General features: G+C 39.9%; 1 protein-coding gene across 1 annotated transcript in view; it reads left to right on the plus strand.

Moving 5' to 3' along the window:
• The first annotated feature begins 1,775 nt into the window (after positions 1-1,775).
• Positions 1,776-20,168, plus strand: part of FRMPD4 (FERM and PDZ domain containing 4) — a 115,243-nt gene continuing 96,850 nt past the window's right edge. Inside the window, exon 1 of the mRNA XM_009278525.1 lies at positions 1,776-1,867. Coding sequence (XP_009276800.1) covers positions 1,830-1,867 — 38 coding nt within the window. The 5' untranslated portion in view covers positions 1,776-1,829. The remainder of the gene's footprint in view (positions 1,868-20,168) is intronic.

Raw genomic sequence — 20,168 nt, forward strand, 5'->3', positions numbered from 1 at the left:
TAGCATGTTCAAATATTAGACTTAAGCCCTGTCTTATGGCAAATACCAGTGTTTGAATATGCTAACAGAAACGTTTTTCAACTCCTTGAAGATAGAGTACTTGATGTAATTGGTAAACCAGATGATATCTAGCACTCCATTGTAATGCTCTACTTTACATGCAAATTATATTTTGAAGCACCATATCTTTTCTCAGTAGTGATTAATCCTTGAAATAAAGGGGGAGGGGGAAGTAGCTAGTTTGTTTTTAATGATGCATTCCCCCTTTGGGAAAGATTAACTGTGTACAACTTTGTTGAGTTTAGCAGTTTGCAATGAATTGTTGAGTTGTCTGTGGAGACCAATTCTGTTCCTTCAGAAGAGTGTTCGCTACGTTACATTGTGCTCTTTTTCTTTAAGGAAATAAGTTCTACATCTCTATTTAAGGCAAGAGATAGTAAGTTCCTTGCTAGCATTTGAACTTAAATAAGTCTAGCAAGTAAAACTAAGCTGTAGTATATCTGATGGGTGGAGAAAAAGCAGAGAGGGAGAAGGCAACTAATTCAAAACATGCTCTTATTTTGTGTGGTTTTGGTTTGCATGTCTAAATTTCAGATTGTATTCTGTGTTGTGTGCTGATTCATCTTTGTCTCTCTGTGATGCGCTCTCAGCTGGTCTTTAGCATCTTTGGTTGCACTGCCTCCTTTTCCTGCTCTTTCTCTTTTTCAGATTGTACATAGCAAAATTAATCAAGTCATTAATATCTGAAAGACCTATTTGTTGCCTTCTGTACCTCTAAGTCCCACAGCAGAAAGTGGGAACATGTGGTAACATCTAGCTTAATTCCTGTAAGTGAGGGGTAAAACAACGGTGCAAAAGTTGGGGTTTCCTATGGGAAACCATGGGGGATTCTTGCTAGCTGTATCTTTTCTGTGTATAGAGTCAGTAGATGGCACCTCACAAAAATGTTTCAGATCTAGTGGGGAAATACTGTCACTTGGGAGTGCTGCTGAATCTCCCTTAGCTAGGTGAGCTGTGTAAGCTACTCCTTTATTTAAGACGGTATGACTTGGCCCTTCCTCGGGAGTGGGAATACTAGCAGAGAGGGCTCGAGCAGCGATACGTAACAGTGTGTGCGCTCAGAGATACTGCAGCCTTTCACAAGTTATTTGGAGGAAGAGCTTAATGGATAACGATCAAGTGCAACAACATCTGCATATTGAATCGATTTAGCATCCATATACAGAAGTGTTACAGTCTTCCTTTGTTCCGACGTACGAAACAAAAAACGGTTTGCTGGCGATGAGTGTGGGTGTTGATGTTCCTTCTCGTGCCAGGTAGTGCGCCACGTGTCTGATGTGCAGCCATGTGGTGGGTGGTGTGGTGTGGTTTGGTTTGGTTCTCTGGGTTTTTTTGGCTAAAACTGTTCTGAGAACTGGCATTTGACCAGGGAATGGCGATGAATGAAAATGCTCTCCATCCCTTGTACTGAAAACTACTGAAAAATGAGTATTGTGGGTGTGGGACTGATTCACCTGCCAAAGGCTTGGGCTCAAAGACCATTAGAAGTGACAGTGTATCTTTCCACTTACTGGGAAAATATTATAAATGTCAGTAGGCCCGCTAATCTGTTTTGGTTTGTCTGGGTTTTGGCTGCAATTTCCACACTTTGAAAGTGTTCAGATGCCAAGTGAATGTGAAATAAGTAAATTGGAAGAATAAATACAACAGACAAATCACTTTTTTCCTCTCTTCCCACCCTCCCCCCCCCCCGCACAGAGTTTTACCACGGCTGGCCTCACCCTTCAGGGACCTGGAGCTTGAACCAGGGGACACCTTATGGATGGGAGATGACGGCAAACAGAGATGGAAGAGACTACTTCATCAAGTAAGTGGGCAGTGTGAACTGTGCAGTCTGTAGCACAGCGCTGCAGCCCTGCTCTAACTGATCTCCTTGGAATCCTAATTCCTGCTTCAGCCCTACACAGTTAAGGTTCAGCTGTTTTGATTTATTGCACAGAGATAGCTCCGACTGTACTTTACTGCGCCTTGTTTTGGTACTTGGTGATTTCATTTACCCAAGAAAACGCTGATAATGTAAGGGCCTGTAATTCGTTGAGGAATTACAACAAATGTCATTAACAATAAAAATGCCATGTTTAAAGAATGAGGCAAAAGGTCAGTTCTGACTGGGACTAACAATTCTCCTCCATCTCTGCCATGTCAGCTCTTCTAGTTTGTCTAATACATTCATTATATTGGTAATGAGAAAGCGTATGTTTTGATCCTGTAGATTTGATATCCTAATTCTTCGATTTCCCATAGTCCTTTAGCTCTGAATTTAAAGGTTGGCAAAATAAATGTCAATGTGGATGATGTGATCGTAAACAAAATTTGCTTTTCTTTTCCCAGTGAAAACTGTGCATAATTATTCTTTAAAATCACTTAAGTGGCTTGGATAAAATACAGTTTGCTCTTCTAGCAAATGTACTCTTATGTGGCTTTGGCACTTCTTCACTAAGAAGGGGTGATGGTGTTGAGTTAGCAGAACCATTGCTTGATTTTGCAGCATTAGTTGCTTTAGCTTACATTCTGTTTTAAGGCTAGCATTTTGATTCTGCTCATGTAAAGAGCTGGTATTTTTTTTAATTAGTATTTAATTTTTATGTTTATTAGTCTGATTAGAAAGTTGTAGATGCTTTAAAAAGTCTTAGATGAGAATTACAATTCTTTCTTTTAACACAGAGTAAAAGGAACAGACTTATTTTAAGTTGATCATTAAAAGCCCTTAATTCACTCACGATCCTTCATCTGCAAAACCGGAGTTGTATGGCGTAAGAATGAGGATCGCCATTACTCTGCTTTCTCTTCCTCCCCCCTTTGCCCAGGGTGTGTGCCTTGGCTTCCTAGGAGGCATTTGCTTTTGGAGCCAAATCAGGATCTATAACAGTGTGGTGTCCTGCAGGCTTTCAAGATTTGGAGCGATTTCAGACCTGTCCAAATTGGAGCAAGTTGTCTGGGTTAATGAGGGCTCAAAAGCTGACTTTGAAACGTCGTTTTCTTCCTTGAACGAGTATTTGTGATGCTTTGCATGTCTGTAAGATGCCGGGTGCAGCGCTGGACAATGTGAAGCTGAATGCCAGGCACAATGTAACTGTATTAGCATAGGTTTTCTGCCTGAACTAATTAGGCTTGTCGAGACGTATAGGTGAGCCTCCGAAGTACTGTGCAGATGTGACTCTGCTGCTTCTGTTACTCTAGTTAGTGAAGGGACCTGCACACCCTGGGTGTCCGTTTTTTCTGCAGACTGTCGGTATGTTCTCCTCTGCGTGGCTGAGATTCATTTGAACAATTAACATCCTGCTTTTGAGGACAGGCACCACATTTGATTCCTCCTCTTTTCTCACTGGTCACATAATGGGATGCTGCACTTGTTGTGTCGCTATAAACAGCTGCAGCTTGCAGAATGCAGTGCATTAGTACTCATTAATTTTGCAATTTGGGAACGTTTTCTAACTCTCAGTAGCTAATGATTATTTTGTTTATTTTTTTGATTGCCTTTTAGTACCTTAAAGTGCCATATCCTTCTCTTAAATGCAGAAAACTGCATCTAGGAACAAAAGCCATAACAGGCAGTGCCAAATTATGCCTTAAGTAATGTTAGGCTTGTTGTTGTGTTTTGTTTTTTTCCCGTGCTCTTACGAGGTGCTTGCTCTCCATTCTCTTTGGGGCCCTGGTCTGTCTTCCATTTTTCTCTGTGTGTGGATAGCAGACTATGTGGAAAAAAAATAAACTGCTTTAATGGGTGGAGAGAATGAGACCTCTGAGGAAGATGGTCTGCAGAAGCCTTTGATATCTTGTGCCAGACTTTCTTACCCACTGGTATCTCTGAGCAGTCTTAGGTGCAAGTTGAACAGTGCTATGTACGCACACCTTGCATGAGTTATAGTACATATTCTTGTATCAAATGTTTTAAAGCAACAGCACTGGCTGTAACACATGCACCAGCGATGTCTCCAGAGTAGTAATGCATCTTACATGAAATGACAGTCCCCTGGGATGCATTAAAAGCCAGTCACTTCAGAAACTGAATGAAACCAGGAAACCATTTGGAACCGTGTATTTCTGTACCGAATCACCAGCTATCCACTGTTACTCGTGAACGTCAGCCCTGGTAGCTACTGGGTAGTTACGTGATATATATCTTCATTTTAGAAGAATGACCAAAGACTGAATACACTTTGTGACTTTGCCAGGGATTCCTCTGTCCTCCACAGTACCTGTCCTTACAGTGCTTGTTATTTGTCCAAGGAAAAGCCCTCTCTGGCTTTCAAACTGACTGCTTTTGCAAATACAATATGAAACTACATAAATGAAAACACTATTTAATTTTCTTTCCTTCATTTTTCACCCCTGGATTTTAGGAATGAAATCGTGAGATGGTTGTTGACAGTTATGTCAAGAAAGGCAGGAGAGAGATCAATGAGATAGCATTTCATACTGAGTCCAAGGCTTTTAATAGCCATACAGATTAACAAATTGCATCACACTGAAGGAGAAAAAGCAATTCAAATCCTTCGCTTGGTTTTGATTAAAGATGTATAAACCAGGTATTATCACAATGAAATGTGCGCATGAGTTCTGTACAAGCAAATAACATAATTCATAGCAACATTAACTGCTTTTTAGTTAACTAATTTACTTAGTGCCATATGTACATATCCATTCAACTGCAAGGAGACATATTGTAATTTTGAAATTGTGGGAGGAATAGAGAATCCAGGAGAATCTTTTGGTGAAATGAAAAGTAATTATATAGTGTCGGTGCAAATGCTTTAAGGCGTGAATAGGAAGAGATGTTTATTCTTTCTGCTGAAGCAAATTTGGTTTCTTTCAAATCTCTGAAAGCCCCTATGGCCTGAGCTAATCAGGGGCAACTTCCATCGCCAGGCAGCACTTTTGTAAAAGTGTGAGAAGAGCCTTTTATCAAAATGTTTTGAGATGTCGCTATCAATTCATTATCTTTTCTGTACATATGGCACAACCGGGTCATTTTGCAAACCTCTAAAATACTTTTTCTTAAGTTTAGGCCATGGTAAATTAAAGTTTCAGAACTTTACCCATTCCCTTTTAACTTGCCACTTTTACTTGAAATAGCCTTATGAGATAAGTAATACATTTCAGTATGGGAGAACAGCAATCATCTAGTATTCTTCCAGCGTGTTTCTGTACTGCACAAGTTGTATTAAGCTGGACCTTTAATATGAAATAGTTTACAGTGTATATTTAACCATTTTAAAGGCCTATTTTCTTTGCATTTATGATATATACTGTGTAGTATATGATTATGAGAAATTTCTGTAACGCTAATTTGAATACAACCGTGACACTTATTAAAAATGTATTTGGTGTGAGTGTAGGGTTTCAGGGAGATAGCAGGCAAAGCAGGAAGGTTTTGGCTGATTTTGTCCACAAAGGATTTAGCCTCATGGCAATCTTGGCTCGCCTAAGTTGCCACTGCTACAATCTTACTGATTTTTTTGACCTGTACATTTTTTACCCTTTCCCTTGTGTCAGTCTTGCTGCTTGTCGGACCTGGGGGGGAGATGGTAGAGGGAAATAAACTGGCAAAAGCTAATAAAAAAATCAATCCTACAGAGAAAGCCATGAATTTTATGTCAGTTTAGCTCCCTGAGCTAGTCCTCCGCATGGTCCGGTCGAGTTGCAGAATAGTTTAGTATGGAAGAAGCCTCTGGAAGTCAGCTGGTCCAAACTCCTGCTTGGAGCATGGCTAATGATGAGCAGCATTGCTGACACATTGAAATATCTGACTGATGTGGGAACAGGGTTGCACTCAAAGGTGCAAATTGAAGTAACATTTGCTGCCATGAAAAGTCATACCCTGTTGATCCTATTCCGATTTTAATTATTCCTAAGGTGTTAGGTACTTTGGCATTTTTGTGCTTCTGGCTTCTATCATTCAAATAAAGACCAGAGACTGTGAAATAAGATTAATTGAAGGAAAGCGTAGCCCTTCCGATGTGGACTCAAAGCAACAGTGGTCCCTGTAAGGTGTAGTCAGTTATTACACTCTTAAAATAATTTTTCAGATGGGCCTGTTAGGTCAGCTTATTGCCATATCTTTATCTGCAAGTTATGCTATTGGTCATGTTTACTTTAACTCTTGCTATTGCCTCAGAGAGGATGACGGAGTCTGACTGTGTTATCAGTTTGGTTTGCTCCCTATTTCACTCCAAGGACCCTGACCATCTGTACTTCATGCATATTAGCTTACTTTTGTGCTCCAGTCTGGAACAAACTGAGCAAACAGCTGGGACCCCAGGCAAGAAATAGAAGAAAGCACACCCAGAGATCAAAGCCTTCAGCATTACAGCTTGGCTTGAAACCACAGGTCAGTCCCCGGAGTGCACAGCAGAGCTGGGAGAGACCCACTCGTCAGAAGTCTTTCCGAATCTTGTTATGTTAGTATGACGTGGTCGCTACACCAGTTGAAACATGTCACAACATATTTTGATATCTTGAGCGCCTGCTGCTGTTTTTCACTGGTGCTTTTGTATTTAGTCACACTAAATTCTTCCAGACTTCTTCCAGGTTTATCTGGCAAACTTAATTCTTTTTTCCCCTAAGGCATGATATCCCTCATATAATATCAGCTCCATGATTTTTGGCTTGTGAAATCATTACATTTTGGTTGTCCCTGCTTGGCTTAGTAGCTATGCTATTCCTGAAATATGAAATTCTTGAATGTCAGCTTTTGACCCACACATAAAATATAGGTAATGTGTTTGTGTTCTTTGGTAGCTAGTGCAGTTCACAATATCCTAAATTCTCAAAGCATACACAGTACAATATTTCTTTACAATACAGCAATGCCATGATACTCTTGTATACTGAAATACTTAAAAACTACTAAATTTTCGTTAGTAGTCTTCATCTTATTCTTTCAGTGCTTGCTGTGCTTAGAAGAAGAAACTCATTCATGTTTTCTGAAAGGTGGAGTTCCTCTATGCGTGTTGCGTGCATGGTCCTCCTTGTACACCCAGTTCTCATAGCTGCACAGCCGTGTGGAATGACAGAACACAATCATTGATGGTATTAATGGCATATCAATCAAGCATCCTGCTTGTTAAGGGCCACTAATTTATACCAGATGCAAAACTAAGGCTCACAGCCTGCTAATCAGTTTACTTCAAAATAAATAAGCACAGAAGAGGATCGGACCATTCAGCTTTTTTTTTTTTAATTTATTTTTATTTCTCTTGGTATGTCTAGCCCTACCCCAACTTTCTTGTCCATATGTTCTGCAGGTTGTACATGTCTATTGGTAGTTTAGTCCCTTCCCAGAATATTTCTCTGGGGTTTGTTCCGTTGGAAGGTTCTGAAAACAATCAAAGGATATAAAATATAGGGAAAGCCTTGATTGTTGTTACAGTGTTGTTCATCTTCCTGGGTTTTGAAAAGGCTGCTGTTATTTATACCTTAAGACTACCTTAGTACATAAGGCCGTAATGAAAGTTTGAAGCCACAGGAGCCACCTTCTGCCCTGTAGGTGTGATGTTATATAGCACTTTACTGAATGCATTACATTCCTTCGTCTTTAAGTACAGAAACAGTGTTGGCTCAATTCACTGGAGGATTTATGTGGCATTCGCAAAAATCTGAGCAACACCGCCGCTGCTGCTCCATCCTCCCTCAGCCAGCGTGAGATCACTTGCCCTTATGCAGGGTGTCGAAAAGAGGATTCATTTCCTTCTCTTCCCGATTCAGGTTAGGGATGTGAATGGAGGCAGTCTGTATGCCAAGATAATGCCTCAAGCCAAAGGCTGACTGTGGTGTGCCTTTTCGGGCACCTCCACTCCCAGGTGAGACACTGAGGGAACAGGCAGTGGAATCACGCTCTCTGGCCCACTTATTCCCACGTCCCTAAAAGCGACGTCCAATGAGATTGAATGGCAGGCAGTTTAACAGTGATAAAAATAGTACAACCTATATAATTAGCAAATATAACTCTCAGCTACAGGTTACAGTAAAGCCTAAAATGCTTCCTAGGATTCAAATGTACATTTGCAATGTACATTTGTAATGAGACTTCCACTATTAAATTACATAGGATTAAAAAAAAATTAGAGCAGATATAAAATCTTATGTTTCAGACAAGCGGGTGAGTCAGCTGCTGACTGCCTAGGGCTAGGACGAAACTTCCTGTATTAATCAGGTTATTCTATAATTACAAGGTTTCTTGCACCTTCCTCTGAAGTGGGTACTGAGTGCTGTCAGAGAAAGGATACTGGACCAGGCGGACAACAGGTCTGATTGGTATGGTGATTCTTGGTTTTTCTCTGTCTCTCTTTTTATTTATTTTTTTTTTTTTAAATTCCCTTGTTACTAATACGGACTGCTGATATGAATAGTGTGCTATTAGAGAAAGAATGCTACTATGCTTCTTTCAGACAGCATACAAATTTGCTTTCTGTTGCTAAGGGTTTGACCTGCTCAAGGACAGGATTGTATGGTGGAAGGGGGAGTGGGGCTGGAAGAGACGAGCAGCAGCAGGGACATGCAAACACAAGTGATTGTTTAAAGCAAACCTGAATAATTAGAAAGAAGAAGGAAAATTATATAGCAACCTGTTTGTGTCAGTGGTCTGCCTAGAGACAACTCGGGCATATGGTGAAAAAGAAAGTATTGCTAAATCAGCTCAACCTCCTGAAAAGAGAAGATGATTTAACAATCGTCCTTCCTTCACAGAGAACTGTTGCTCTAGCCATAAATATGGCAGGCATAAATACAACAGACAAAATGGTGTTAATATTGACTGGGCTAAATCATTGTTATAATGGAGGGAATAATAGCAAGGAGATGCTGGTTTGTGGGGTTATTTTATTTTAACTAGAGCATGGAAAAATGGAGAGTGCGTTGCATTGTAAGGCAGCTGTACCTAAGCTACTTGGTGTGCAGTAACTCAGGAGCTAGCCACAGCAGCGTGGCTCCTTCCCTATCTCCTGGCTTGCCCTTTCTGAGTCCTCTCTGCACACATGTGCAACCATCACTTGCTGAACCAGGAGGATTCCTCCCACTGGAAAGGTGGGGGGAGTTATACGAGAAGGTATGAATGTGGGTGAGACTACTCAGAAGAGAAGAAGCTTTTGCTCAGCCTTGGGTTGCCTGGATGTAATTGTACCTAAGGTGGAGTACAGGGAATCATGTACTTTGGGCCTCTGCTGCAGCAAAGTCAATGTTTCTAATCTAGTCCCCAGGGTTTTCTCCAAACACAAACTGGATGGGGACGCCATGAAATTCAGAGAAGTATTGCATCCTGAAAACTGTTATTCTTGTGTGTTTGAAGGTGGATTAGGAAGCAGAATAAAGCTTCTAGAGCAGAACCTGTATAGAAAAAAAAAATCAAGGTATCCTAACCCAGTGTCACAACGTACAGAGGTGAGAAAATGGAATCCTCATTACTCTTGGAGTTCACATACTTCTGGATAGATGTTTCATATGGCATAGCAGCATCTCATCTGTGCATGACAGCATAGCATGTAAATGCATCTGTAGAAGTATTGCTTCGGTACACCAAACTACCTTTCCTGGGAGCGTAAACCAAATTAATTCTTGTAGACAGTTTGTATGAGAATGATAGCCCCAGTCGGAGTCTGCTTTTTTGATCATCTCTCTTGTAAAATAGAGTGCCGTCCCTACAGAATCAGGATTAAAAGCGTCAAGTTCTGGTTCTGCAAAGCCGTGCAGGTGGTTGGGAGAGCGGTAGGGGTTTGTAAGAAGCTATAAGACTTATCTCGGGTCACGTGCTGGTATCCCCAATGATGCAAACACAGAGGCTCTGCATATGAAATAGAACCAGGCTAGTTGATAGTCCTTCAAATTAAAGAGGGGAAAACAGCCCCTGAAACACTAAAAAGGTAGAGTGATCCTGCAGGCTGTACACTGGGGCCTTAGTGGCCACAAGCTTGAAAAAATAAACAGGGCAAAGCTCTGATACTTGGTAATGGAACTGGGACCGTTCACAGCAAAAGCTAGGTGAAAATTTCCCCCAGAGCTTCAGTTACGGTATTAAGAAAAAAATACACTGGAGCTGGGTTATAGAGCAGAAAAAAGGGGTGAGAATTAAGACAGTATATTGCTGCTGTTTAAATAGCACAGTTGAAGTACACCAGTTCATCACAGTGTATGTACACAATTTAAAACAAGTTATCTAATATGTTATGCCGTGCCAGGAAATACCATATTGATGATGCCTTTCCAGCAGTCATTCATATACTAAGGAACTGCATGCTGAGGTATATGAAAGCCAGTACTGAAGAAGCTGTATTTATCCTTTTTGCTTCATTTCTGTCATATTATTATATTTATAGTTTTCTATAAAGAAAATCAAGTATAAACCTACTGTAAAAGGTTCTTATCTGGATTGTTATTGTAGAACAGCAAGGTAATTTGCTTTAGAATGCAAGATGATACTACCAACAAAAGCTTACTGAATTTTAATTCTCATTTAGGTTTTAATTGCCCTTCTTACAATAAAATAACTGCTTAATTATACTCAAAATGCGCAGCTCCCAAATATAATGCTAAAAATCCTCATATTATGTATGTTGTCATATATGTATAAGATTAAGGTGAAGAAATAGTTTAACTGAACTCAAATTAATCTAGTCACTGACAACGATATGACTCACTGCACTATTTTGAAAGCCATTTATCTAATGTTCGCTAGGATCCTGTGCCGTTCCACAGAAAAACTTCAATTTAAAATAAACCAATCAAACCGTGTGGCTGCACAATTAAATATCACCATGGTAACAGGGATTAAGCACACAAGGTAAAGACCTGCTGACAGTGCAGAGATTATTTCAAGTTTCTTACTCTTCCAGCAGTAGCCAAATGAATTTACATTTTCTGTATCGAACACTGGGAGACGTAAAATGAAAGAGATTGAGGTACTTGTGTGGCATCTTGGGACTTCAGAGAATATTTTCCTGACGGGGGAAGTAATTAGCTGGAATTACAAATAGGAACTCAGCAGACAGATACGAATAAGTGTTTGCTCATGGGATTTATTTAGCGTTTCATAATTAAAACCTGGAGAGGCATATTATTTAGGATACAAATAGCATGGAAAAACTTTGCCGTAGTTTAAGAAATTTAACAGAGTAATAACCCCATTTTGCTTTTAATTTTTAAGTGAACCTAGGTTCATTTAGGAAAGATGGTTATTTGCAGCTCTGCTGTAACGTAACGTCATTAATCTGTAATATACGTACAAAGTTATAGTGCACATAGACGTACTGATATTCAGTGAAGACATAGGATGATACTTTAATCAATCCTAATGTATTTCTGCTTGTCTCTGGCTCTATTCCTAGCTTTTTCATGTGTATTTATAAAAAATACTGGAGATACAAATCTGCTGGCTGTGGAGTTTTCAGCTTTTAGTGGTGTTGTTTAGGGTTGGTTTGTTTTTCTTTTTTCAGATTGGCTTTTGATTTGGTTGTAGGAGAGCTATTCTGAACACAGTGCTATGGTCTCTTACTGCTGCATGAAGCTGAAATACCTTGTCTAAATTGGGAGTCTTAATCCCTACCTTTGGTTTATCAGTAAGTGTTCAGTATGATGGGGGGATGTTATAGCCATGGGCTCTTCTGTCAAGAAATGCCTGCCGATAGTTTTAGGCTGTGCTGATTTTTCCATGAGATCAAATTTATGAGGACGTCTTCTGTCACTCTTTTCTGTCAACCTGTGAGAAGTGGAAGATCTGCAGCTGTTCATCCTGTGTTAGGCAGATGTAGACTCTGTAGCGCCTCTGCTTTCTGAATATTCGGTCAATATTTCGAGCTCACAAGATGTTGAGATCAAGGTGTATGCTTCCCACCAGTGCTTACTGGTCTGAGGTTGGCCTTGGGATCATGCTGTTCTCATTCTTTGTGGTAGGATGGACTTTCCACCCTTGCAGGGAAGATCTGCTGCTTGGAAAATGTTTTAAGAGACGTGCTGGTAGATGGGCCCACAGCTGCACCTTTTCCGTGGGAATCAGAACTTGCCAAACCTGTCAGAGTGCATCTTGGTGTCTGGTTTTGATTATGGGAGTCTATACAGTCTTTGACGTCTTTGGTTCCCTATTCATTTCAAGCATAAGCTTAGGTCTCTTTGTGTAAACAGACAGGTTTTTTAGCTCTGCTCTTCTGAAAAGACGTTGCTTCCATTTTACTAGTTGTCTGACATCCAGTTTTGTCGGCTTTAAGTTAATGTCTTTCCTTGCATGTTGAGATGCAACTTGGTTTTTGCGTCTTGGGATGAAAAGCCTTTATTAAAGATTTGTGATAAATACTGCAGTTATATAAAAAAATCATTGCATCTGGCCAGTTCCTAAAGGAGGAGATGAATACCGAGCGCATTTTGTAGGAATGAGTGTAGAAAGTATCTGTTTATGGTGGTACTCTTTCGTCATACAAAAATGCAGAAGCCCTGTTAAAGTTAGTATTAAAGATTGTGATAAATACTGCAGTTATATAAAAAAATCATTGCATCTGGCGAGTTCCTAAAGGAGGAGATGAATACCGAGCACATTTTGTAGGAATGAGTGTAGAAAGTATCTGTTTATGGTGGTACTCTTTCGTCATACAAAAATGCAGAAGCCCTGTTAAAGTTAGCTCCTGACATAAGCATCCAGCAAATGTAGAAGGAAGAAGTAATGAAATACTGATTAAACATAAGGTAAAATCAGAAAGTCAGGAATATATGGGAGGAGTTTCTTAAGAAATGGCTTATGAGATACAGGAGACGTAGAAAGTATCTGTTTATGGTGGTACTCTTTCGTCATACAAAAATGCAGAAGCCCTGTTAAAGTTAGCTCCTGACATAAGCATCCAGCAAATGTAGAAGGAAGAAGTAATGAAATACTGATTAAACATAAGGTAAAATCAGAAAGTCAGGAATATATGGGAGGAGTTTCTTAAGAAATGGCTTATGAGATACAGGAGACAGTTTCTTAGGAGTGCTCTATTAGATAGTGCTGTCCCTGGGCTTGATCAGGTGGGAACAACAGAGTTTTACCTGGAGTCTAAAGAGGTACTTCATGTTTCTCTTCCTGCTTATAATCCCTTTTGTACAGTGTTTTCTTTTTGCTGCTGTTTTTATTGTTTTTGTTTAATCCAGTTAGTGCCTTGAGCTGGACAGCAGAGACTGGGCAAAAGGCCATACTGATAAAAGATATTTTGTTTTGGGCCACAAGGGGCTGATTCTGGCAGCTTATAGTAATGACATTTAGAGATTTTGTTGCATGATTCCGGTTGCCAGCATCCTATTAAAATGCAGTTCCACCATTTTAACAGTGTACTAGGGAATGATGAGCTAATGGTCTACCTTTGAAAAGGAAACCTTAAAAAAAGATTAGCTCAACATCGGTGTTGCGCACTGAAAAGTCGCAACTTTCCAGTTGGGAACCTTTTTAGTTAAAACATACGTATAAAAAATAGGGGTTTCCATGCCTTCAGATACGGGCCAGGATTGTGGCTAGGTCTTGAAAAGGACTTGGTTCCCCAGAGTGTCATGCCGTGACTAGCCAGAAGTTTCCAAAAGGCATTGAACGATGCCCAGCCAGAGGAATCCAAACATCAGTATGCTCAAACTCCGTTTAAAAACAGTCCTGTTAGTTTCCCAACTAGAATTAATTAAAGCAAGTGCAAGCTAATGAGCAGATCATAGGACCAGCTGCTTTCATGGTGTGAGCCTTCAGGAATACAGTTCCTGAAGGAGGAACCCTATCACCTGAACATAATGTCTAATAGCTGCACAGCTGCTTTTTTCAGCCTTGCCTCTGTGACTTGCATAGGCAATTGAGCCCTGCGCCGAAAGCCTGGGCACCGTTAGGAAGAGTCACCGGACAAAGCTTTCTGTAGAGCTGCTTGGAGCGGGAAGCTTGGTTGGGTTGGCTTGTTCCCTTTCCATAAGCTGCTTCTTCGGCAAGCTATACTCCAAGTCAACTGGCATTTCCCTGACATCCTTAGAGAGAAAGGATGTCACGACTCCACATGATCCAGATCTGGCAGCCTAAAACAAGTTAGACAGGTAGTGCTTAGCTTACTGTTACTTGATTTTGTGCTCAAATTTAAAGAATTGACCAGCTGAACCTCCAGACAAGTTTGCTCAAAAAATCATGGGTTTGGTGGTTGGTTTTTTTGTCGTTTCTTTGGGTTTATGCTACAGGAGCACATGAAGTCTGCCTCATAAAATTGGGATCCTCATGTGCTTGGTGGTTATATTTTAATTAGCAGATGTTAGAAAGACATTGACTTTATTTTCATTTTTGATTGCAATGCTGAAGTATGGTAAGATTAAGTGAATTTTTCAAGGAGGGATTTACTGCCACCCTCTCCTCCCCAAATCTGTGTCAAAACTTGAGAATTGCATGCAAATTTTTTTCGTAACTACCGTTCAGTGACAAATTAAAAAGCCAAGGAATCCACATGTTGCCAGGCTAAGAGTTATGCCATATTTGAAAGTCATAATGATGTTTTCATGTAAATATTAATGATAGTGATTTTCTGTAGAGGCTTTGGCTAGATTTACATAGCATACAGCACAAATGCTTGTGCTACATGGAAGATAAACCAATAGGCATTCTCTACTGAGCTTTTAAGTTACTTGGACTGCCTGCCATTCTCAGGCCTTCATAAAGCTCAGCATGGACTATCTGAAAATTTATTTGGCTTCTCAAGCAGGTTTTACAACTCAGCCTAATCTCCCTGCTGCAACAGCTAGGCTGCTACTGGCATCTGACTGCTGCTTTAAAATTACTTTGGTATATTTGTGCAAGACAGCAGGTGCAGGTGGTCTAATGGCTGCATTACAGACAGGCCACCACTTTCAACAGATCTGAAAATTCTTGTTTTTACTGGAGAGCTAAATGTGGATGTATATGAGACTAAGGGGGATTCTCAGGGAGGAAACTCAGAAGGAGAAGAGAGAGGCAGAGAAAGCCAGGAGTGTTTCATTCCTTATGAAAGTACCAGTTTCAAGATTCAGCGTGATGGCATAGAGTTTTTGTGTGTGTGTGTGTGTGTGTGTGTGTGTGTGTGAGAGAGAGAGAGATCTGTGTGTGTGTGTGTATATATACACAAATATGTGTCCTCCATTTGTACAATGATTCTTGCTGATAATAAGATCTGTAAAAAGTGTGTTACGTTTTTAAAGAAGACATTTTTAATCATCTGGATTTATATTCTAGTTTATAAAGTCTCAAATCTCACAGTGATGTGCATGCACCTGTAAAACTGGGGGAAGAGAGGCATAATTAGCTGAATAACCACATCAGTAGAGACATTGCAAAAAAGCAACAAATGTTCAAAGAAAGGTTAAAAGGACTGGCCAACACAGAAAGCTTCTTGTGAAGCAGAAACTAGAGGGCTGAAGTGAGATTTGCATAAATTCAGCCCGAGTTGCTTCTTAAAAAAACCTGTTAAAACACCTTGCAAGTGGCTCTTTATCCATATAAAGGATAAGCGAAGGAGGAATGGGGGATTCTGTGTAGAGAACATATACGAACACAGTAAAATTCAAAGACGCGATTGAGGATCAATAACAAAATCTTCCCAATTATCTAGAAGTATATGTTCAAAATGACTGAGGAGAGGAATCTTGATTTATTAGCTGAATTGCTGAGAGACATCCATGTGTTGTCAGTTGGGTATGTCGATGGTAAATGCCATTGTGGAGATAGGGAAGTATTATTAATTGTGGCTCGACATGTTTCAGAGGGCGGATTCAAACAAAAGCAGAAAATGCTGTTAGGATGATTAGGGGAGGGGAAAAAAAATCATTATATAAGAGGAGACTAGAAGACACAGATTTGTCTAATACAGCAAAACTAAGATCAAGAGGGAATAAACACCAGGAAGAAATGAGACCTGTTTAAAACAAAAAATAATTTGTGGCAAAGAACTAAAGGGACTATATGTTTAGATTGCAAGGGAGAAGACCCTTAAACATTAGAGCAATGGAGTTAATTCCCAAGCTTTCAGTTATAGCACTGGATTGAATAATCCGAAATGGGTTTATGCTGATCATTGGTAAATACTTAAAGGAGGTTATATGATACAGTCTATATGAAACAGTGTGAAATAGCAAGGGATTGGAGATGATGGCAAACCAGATCTCTTCCATTCCTATTTTCCTGTGAGCCAAGTGACACTTTATTTGTTTCTTCAGCATGTAGATCGTGAAATCTGAGCAACGTGTTTGCAAACCAGACTTTAATCCACTGCGTGCCCTTGGAACTTTTTGCAGATATTAATGAAGCACATTTAATTATCTCTGTTAGACAGATTACTCAAGGCAATTTAGATTACCATAAAAAGTGGAATAAAGATCAGTGTTTTTAGTAAGTGTATGGGTAATAAAAGTACTTAAATGGAATGATATTCAGGGAGATGATATGATTTGACTAGGCTTTTAGATAACTGTATAAATGCTCTTTTCTAAATGCTGTCACAGAATGATGAATTATAACTCTATTTTAAAAAATGCTTTCATTGAAAGGTAGGAGAGGAAATATTTTTCCTTAAGTGTTTTTACATAATATCAACAAATTGGTTTTCTTTTTCTGGAAAACGGATGTTATCATCAGTCTTATTAAAGTGAAAAACACTGAAGTGGGCTGCAAATATAAGGACAGGTTCAATGAATCAGCAATATTTTTTGCTGGCAGTTTTGAGTTTTATACTGTTGTCTGATAATAACAGAGATGAGTTATTAATTTCATCAGGATATGTTGGCTGTCCTCTTCTGCTCACCTATATAAAACAGCAATCACTAGTATCTGATATCATTTTTTTGAAGTGCCATTTAGGGAATCCAGTTGCTCGTGTGAACTTCTCCATAACTATGTTAAATATATTAAATGATGTAAGGGCTGTGAGCTTTCTGAGTGAGTAGACTTCTAGTGCCGATAATATGGTAGTGCTTTGGAAATGTGCTAGTTTGACAGCTCTTCAGAGACTCAAAAAACAACAGTTTGAATTCATTTGGCATGTATATGGCACAAGTTGCCAAAGCCTCCGCAGTTCAGGCATCCTGTGTAATAATAAAGTTCTTTCATCTAACACTACAAGTTACCTTCACACAGGTTGTTGGATTTGTTTTTTGGTGGTTTTGTTTGTTTTAAAGACTGACTTTTACTTTAAGTGTTCAATATCAATCGCATACTTTTCTTGGCAGTTACAGACAACAGTTTCCTTGAACAGGCCCATCAACGACTTGGGATGTTGCAGTGCAGGCCCTACATTACCTACCACAACTACCCAAGGAAGAGCTGCACATAGCGCACATTCTAAGGAAGTGTAGATGTAAAGTAGAGTCAAACAAGCGATGGTATTGGAGCAAGACAACAGGCTACGTGTGGTCAGCATGTTCTGGTGTATATTTTACATGCTGCACCAGACCTCCTTTCTAACTGGGCCAATGTCTTCTTTCCCTCCTTATCCTAACGTATAGAATACTAGTGCTTTTTATGAGTTCTCAGTCCTTTTCATTCTTATCTCATATATTTTATATGTTATTGTTTCAATTAAAGTAGGACAACTGAAATAATGCGAGTCAAATGTAGAAGATGGACAAGTCGTTGGCCCTCTAGACCAAAGGGGATTCCTCCCGTCGAAGTCTGATAGCACCAGGCTGCTGCAGTTCTCCATCCCCACGTCCAGCTCACAGTGAGGCTGAGCATGCAGTGCACAAGTGCACACACACACACACGCTCAGTACAGACACAGCCAACCACCAGAGTCACGCGTACAGGCAACCAGTGCCTTTATGGGCACCACATCAACACCAACAGCATGCACATAAACATGACTGGTGCAAACGGCCTGATCCTGTTCTTATGCATCAGCAAATCAGGGTGCTTGCTGTTGGGCCATGCATACACATGCACACAAAACCTCCCCATATATGTGCAGAAATGGTTCTCTCCAGTAGCTGATCCACAGCTGTGGTCTTCCCCACAGCAGACTCTTGGCCCTGGTCTCTGCAGTGTCGCACCCCTGATTACTCTTCCCCATTGGTTCCACTTCTGTGACATCTGTACCTAAATTTGGTGTTTGTGACACCATCACCTAGATACCATTCAGCCTTACGTAGTAAGACTGAGACAGTCCCCTCAGCACTGTTGGCCTTGCAAGTTCAGCTCCCTAAGGGTCGGCTGGGCTCCCCTCCGACGTGGTCATCTTTCACATGGCTCCCCCTCACCTGCCCATGAAACCCAGCCAGCCCTCACAGTGCTCTCTGTAACTTTTGGCACTTCTTATTCTGCTGTGTTACAACCAGCTGTTTCTCTTGACATGCCCAGTAGTTTTTCATGGTCAATTAGCTGAACCTCAATCTCTGTTCATTAAAAAAAGAAAATAAAAATGATCCATTATGAAAACTGAAGTTACTGTGTTTACTGTGTGGTCCCAGGACGTGTCAATTCCAAATTCTGTCAATAACCATCAAACTCTGGGGAAAAAACAGATGGCATAATATGTCATAAGTTAGAAGAAAGGTTTTGGGTATCCTTTTTTCAGTGATGTTTGGATTCTAATTTTGCATTATAACTCTTGTATTTGAATTCTTGCTAGCAGTACTTCAGGAACTCTAATATTTTTATTTATATGTGCTTTCTCTCCAGCAAATGAGGATTGCTATCTAAGCCAGATAATGTAGATATTTGAAAAGATATACTGCTTTATGCATGTTACAAAATCTCAGAAAATCTAGAATGACATTTCCAGGCTCTGCTTGGTCTCATTCCCTTTACAAGGGCTGCTGAATACCTCTCATCTGCAGACCCTTTTTAGCTATTTATAACTTTACCATGCTTTCCTTGACTGAGCTGAAATTTTTTGTTCCCTTTGCTTTTCCGAGACCTAATTGGTATTTTGAAAAACGTCATCCATTTCCTGGAAAAACAGAAGTTGTTTTGCCAAAGGTCATTACAAAGTTTGGTTCCTAGCCTTTGAGACGGATGTTTGAAAGGTGACCCACACATCACCTTTCAGCCAGGGATGTTATTTCTGATGTTGCTGTGAAGTTCTCCCATGTTAAGAGCCTTCTGAAAATTTTAGAAATTGCCATGCTGAGTAGAATGTGGAAACTGAAATCTCCAAAAGAGCATCCACACAGCATGTCCAAAAATTGCATGGCTAAAAAGACGTGTGCCAATAATGGCTGCTAGGCATCAGAATGGAGAGCTGACGAGGAAGCTAGGGAAGCGTAGAGACAATACAGTTTGAGGAGTAACTAGGGTGAATGGCAACACTTGGATTACCTGAGTACAAGACAGTCATTAGGAAACAGGAGAGGAGGAGGATTAGGTGGAGAAGAATTGGTCTGACAAGGAGTTGGAATGTGGAAAGATGGAGGACAGAGGAAGTAACAAATGACATCTGTAATTTTTTTTGTAACACAGTGGCGTTGACTCATGATCCGGTTATGACATGTAATAATCCTTGCTACGGTTCTGCAGAATTTAGTTCCTTAGATGTTGGTCTAGATGCCGTCTGGTTTTATTATAAATTCTTTGCTTATAAATTCTTTGTATTTATGTCTGTCAAAGGGGTAGGTCTGCAACATGAATGTTAATATTTTACCTTGTCAAATGCCCAAAACACGTAGCCATGTGTAATAAGCAGATATATAGTCTACATTATTAAAACATTAGGAGAGTTCAGGAGTGGCATGAGATGAGTTAAATATTGCAATTCTTGGTAACTGAATCAAAATTTGTCTTATAAAATGATACTATTTAGTTGTCCTGAAATGTGACTGCTAGTAGTTAGTTCTAAAGTATTCATTTCATGCTGTGTTGCTACCTTTCACAGAGGTGTTATTAATATTTTAATTACGTATACCACTGCCACTGTCAATATGAGGCCACAAGATGAATACAACAATACAACTCTCCTGCACAGACTACATTTGTGTTGTATGTTATTATAGACCTTTAATTACAATTGTATAAAATCTGTTGTTGAATTTAGACATCAGTTGTCATCATAGCAAATAAAGAGCCAGATTCTCTGCCATAAGTCAGCTTAGCTTCATTAATGTCAGCAGACTCCTACTGATTTACACCAACAGAGATGACACAAAAGCACTTGTTACATTTTACTGCCTCTCCCATG

This window comes from Aptenodytes forsteri, unplaced genomic scaffold (assembly GCF_000699145.1).
Source record: "Aptenodytes forsteri isolate BGI_AS27 unplaced genomic scaffold, ASM69914v1 Scaffold434, whole genome shotgun sequence".
NCBI classification, from domain to species: domain Eukaryota; kingdom Metazoa; phylum Chordata; class Aves; order Sphenisciformes; family Spheniscidae; genus Aptenodytes; species Aptenodytes forsteri.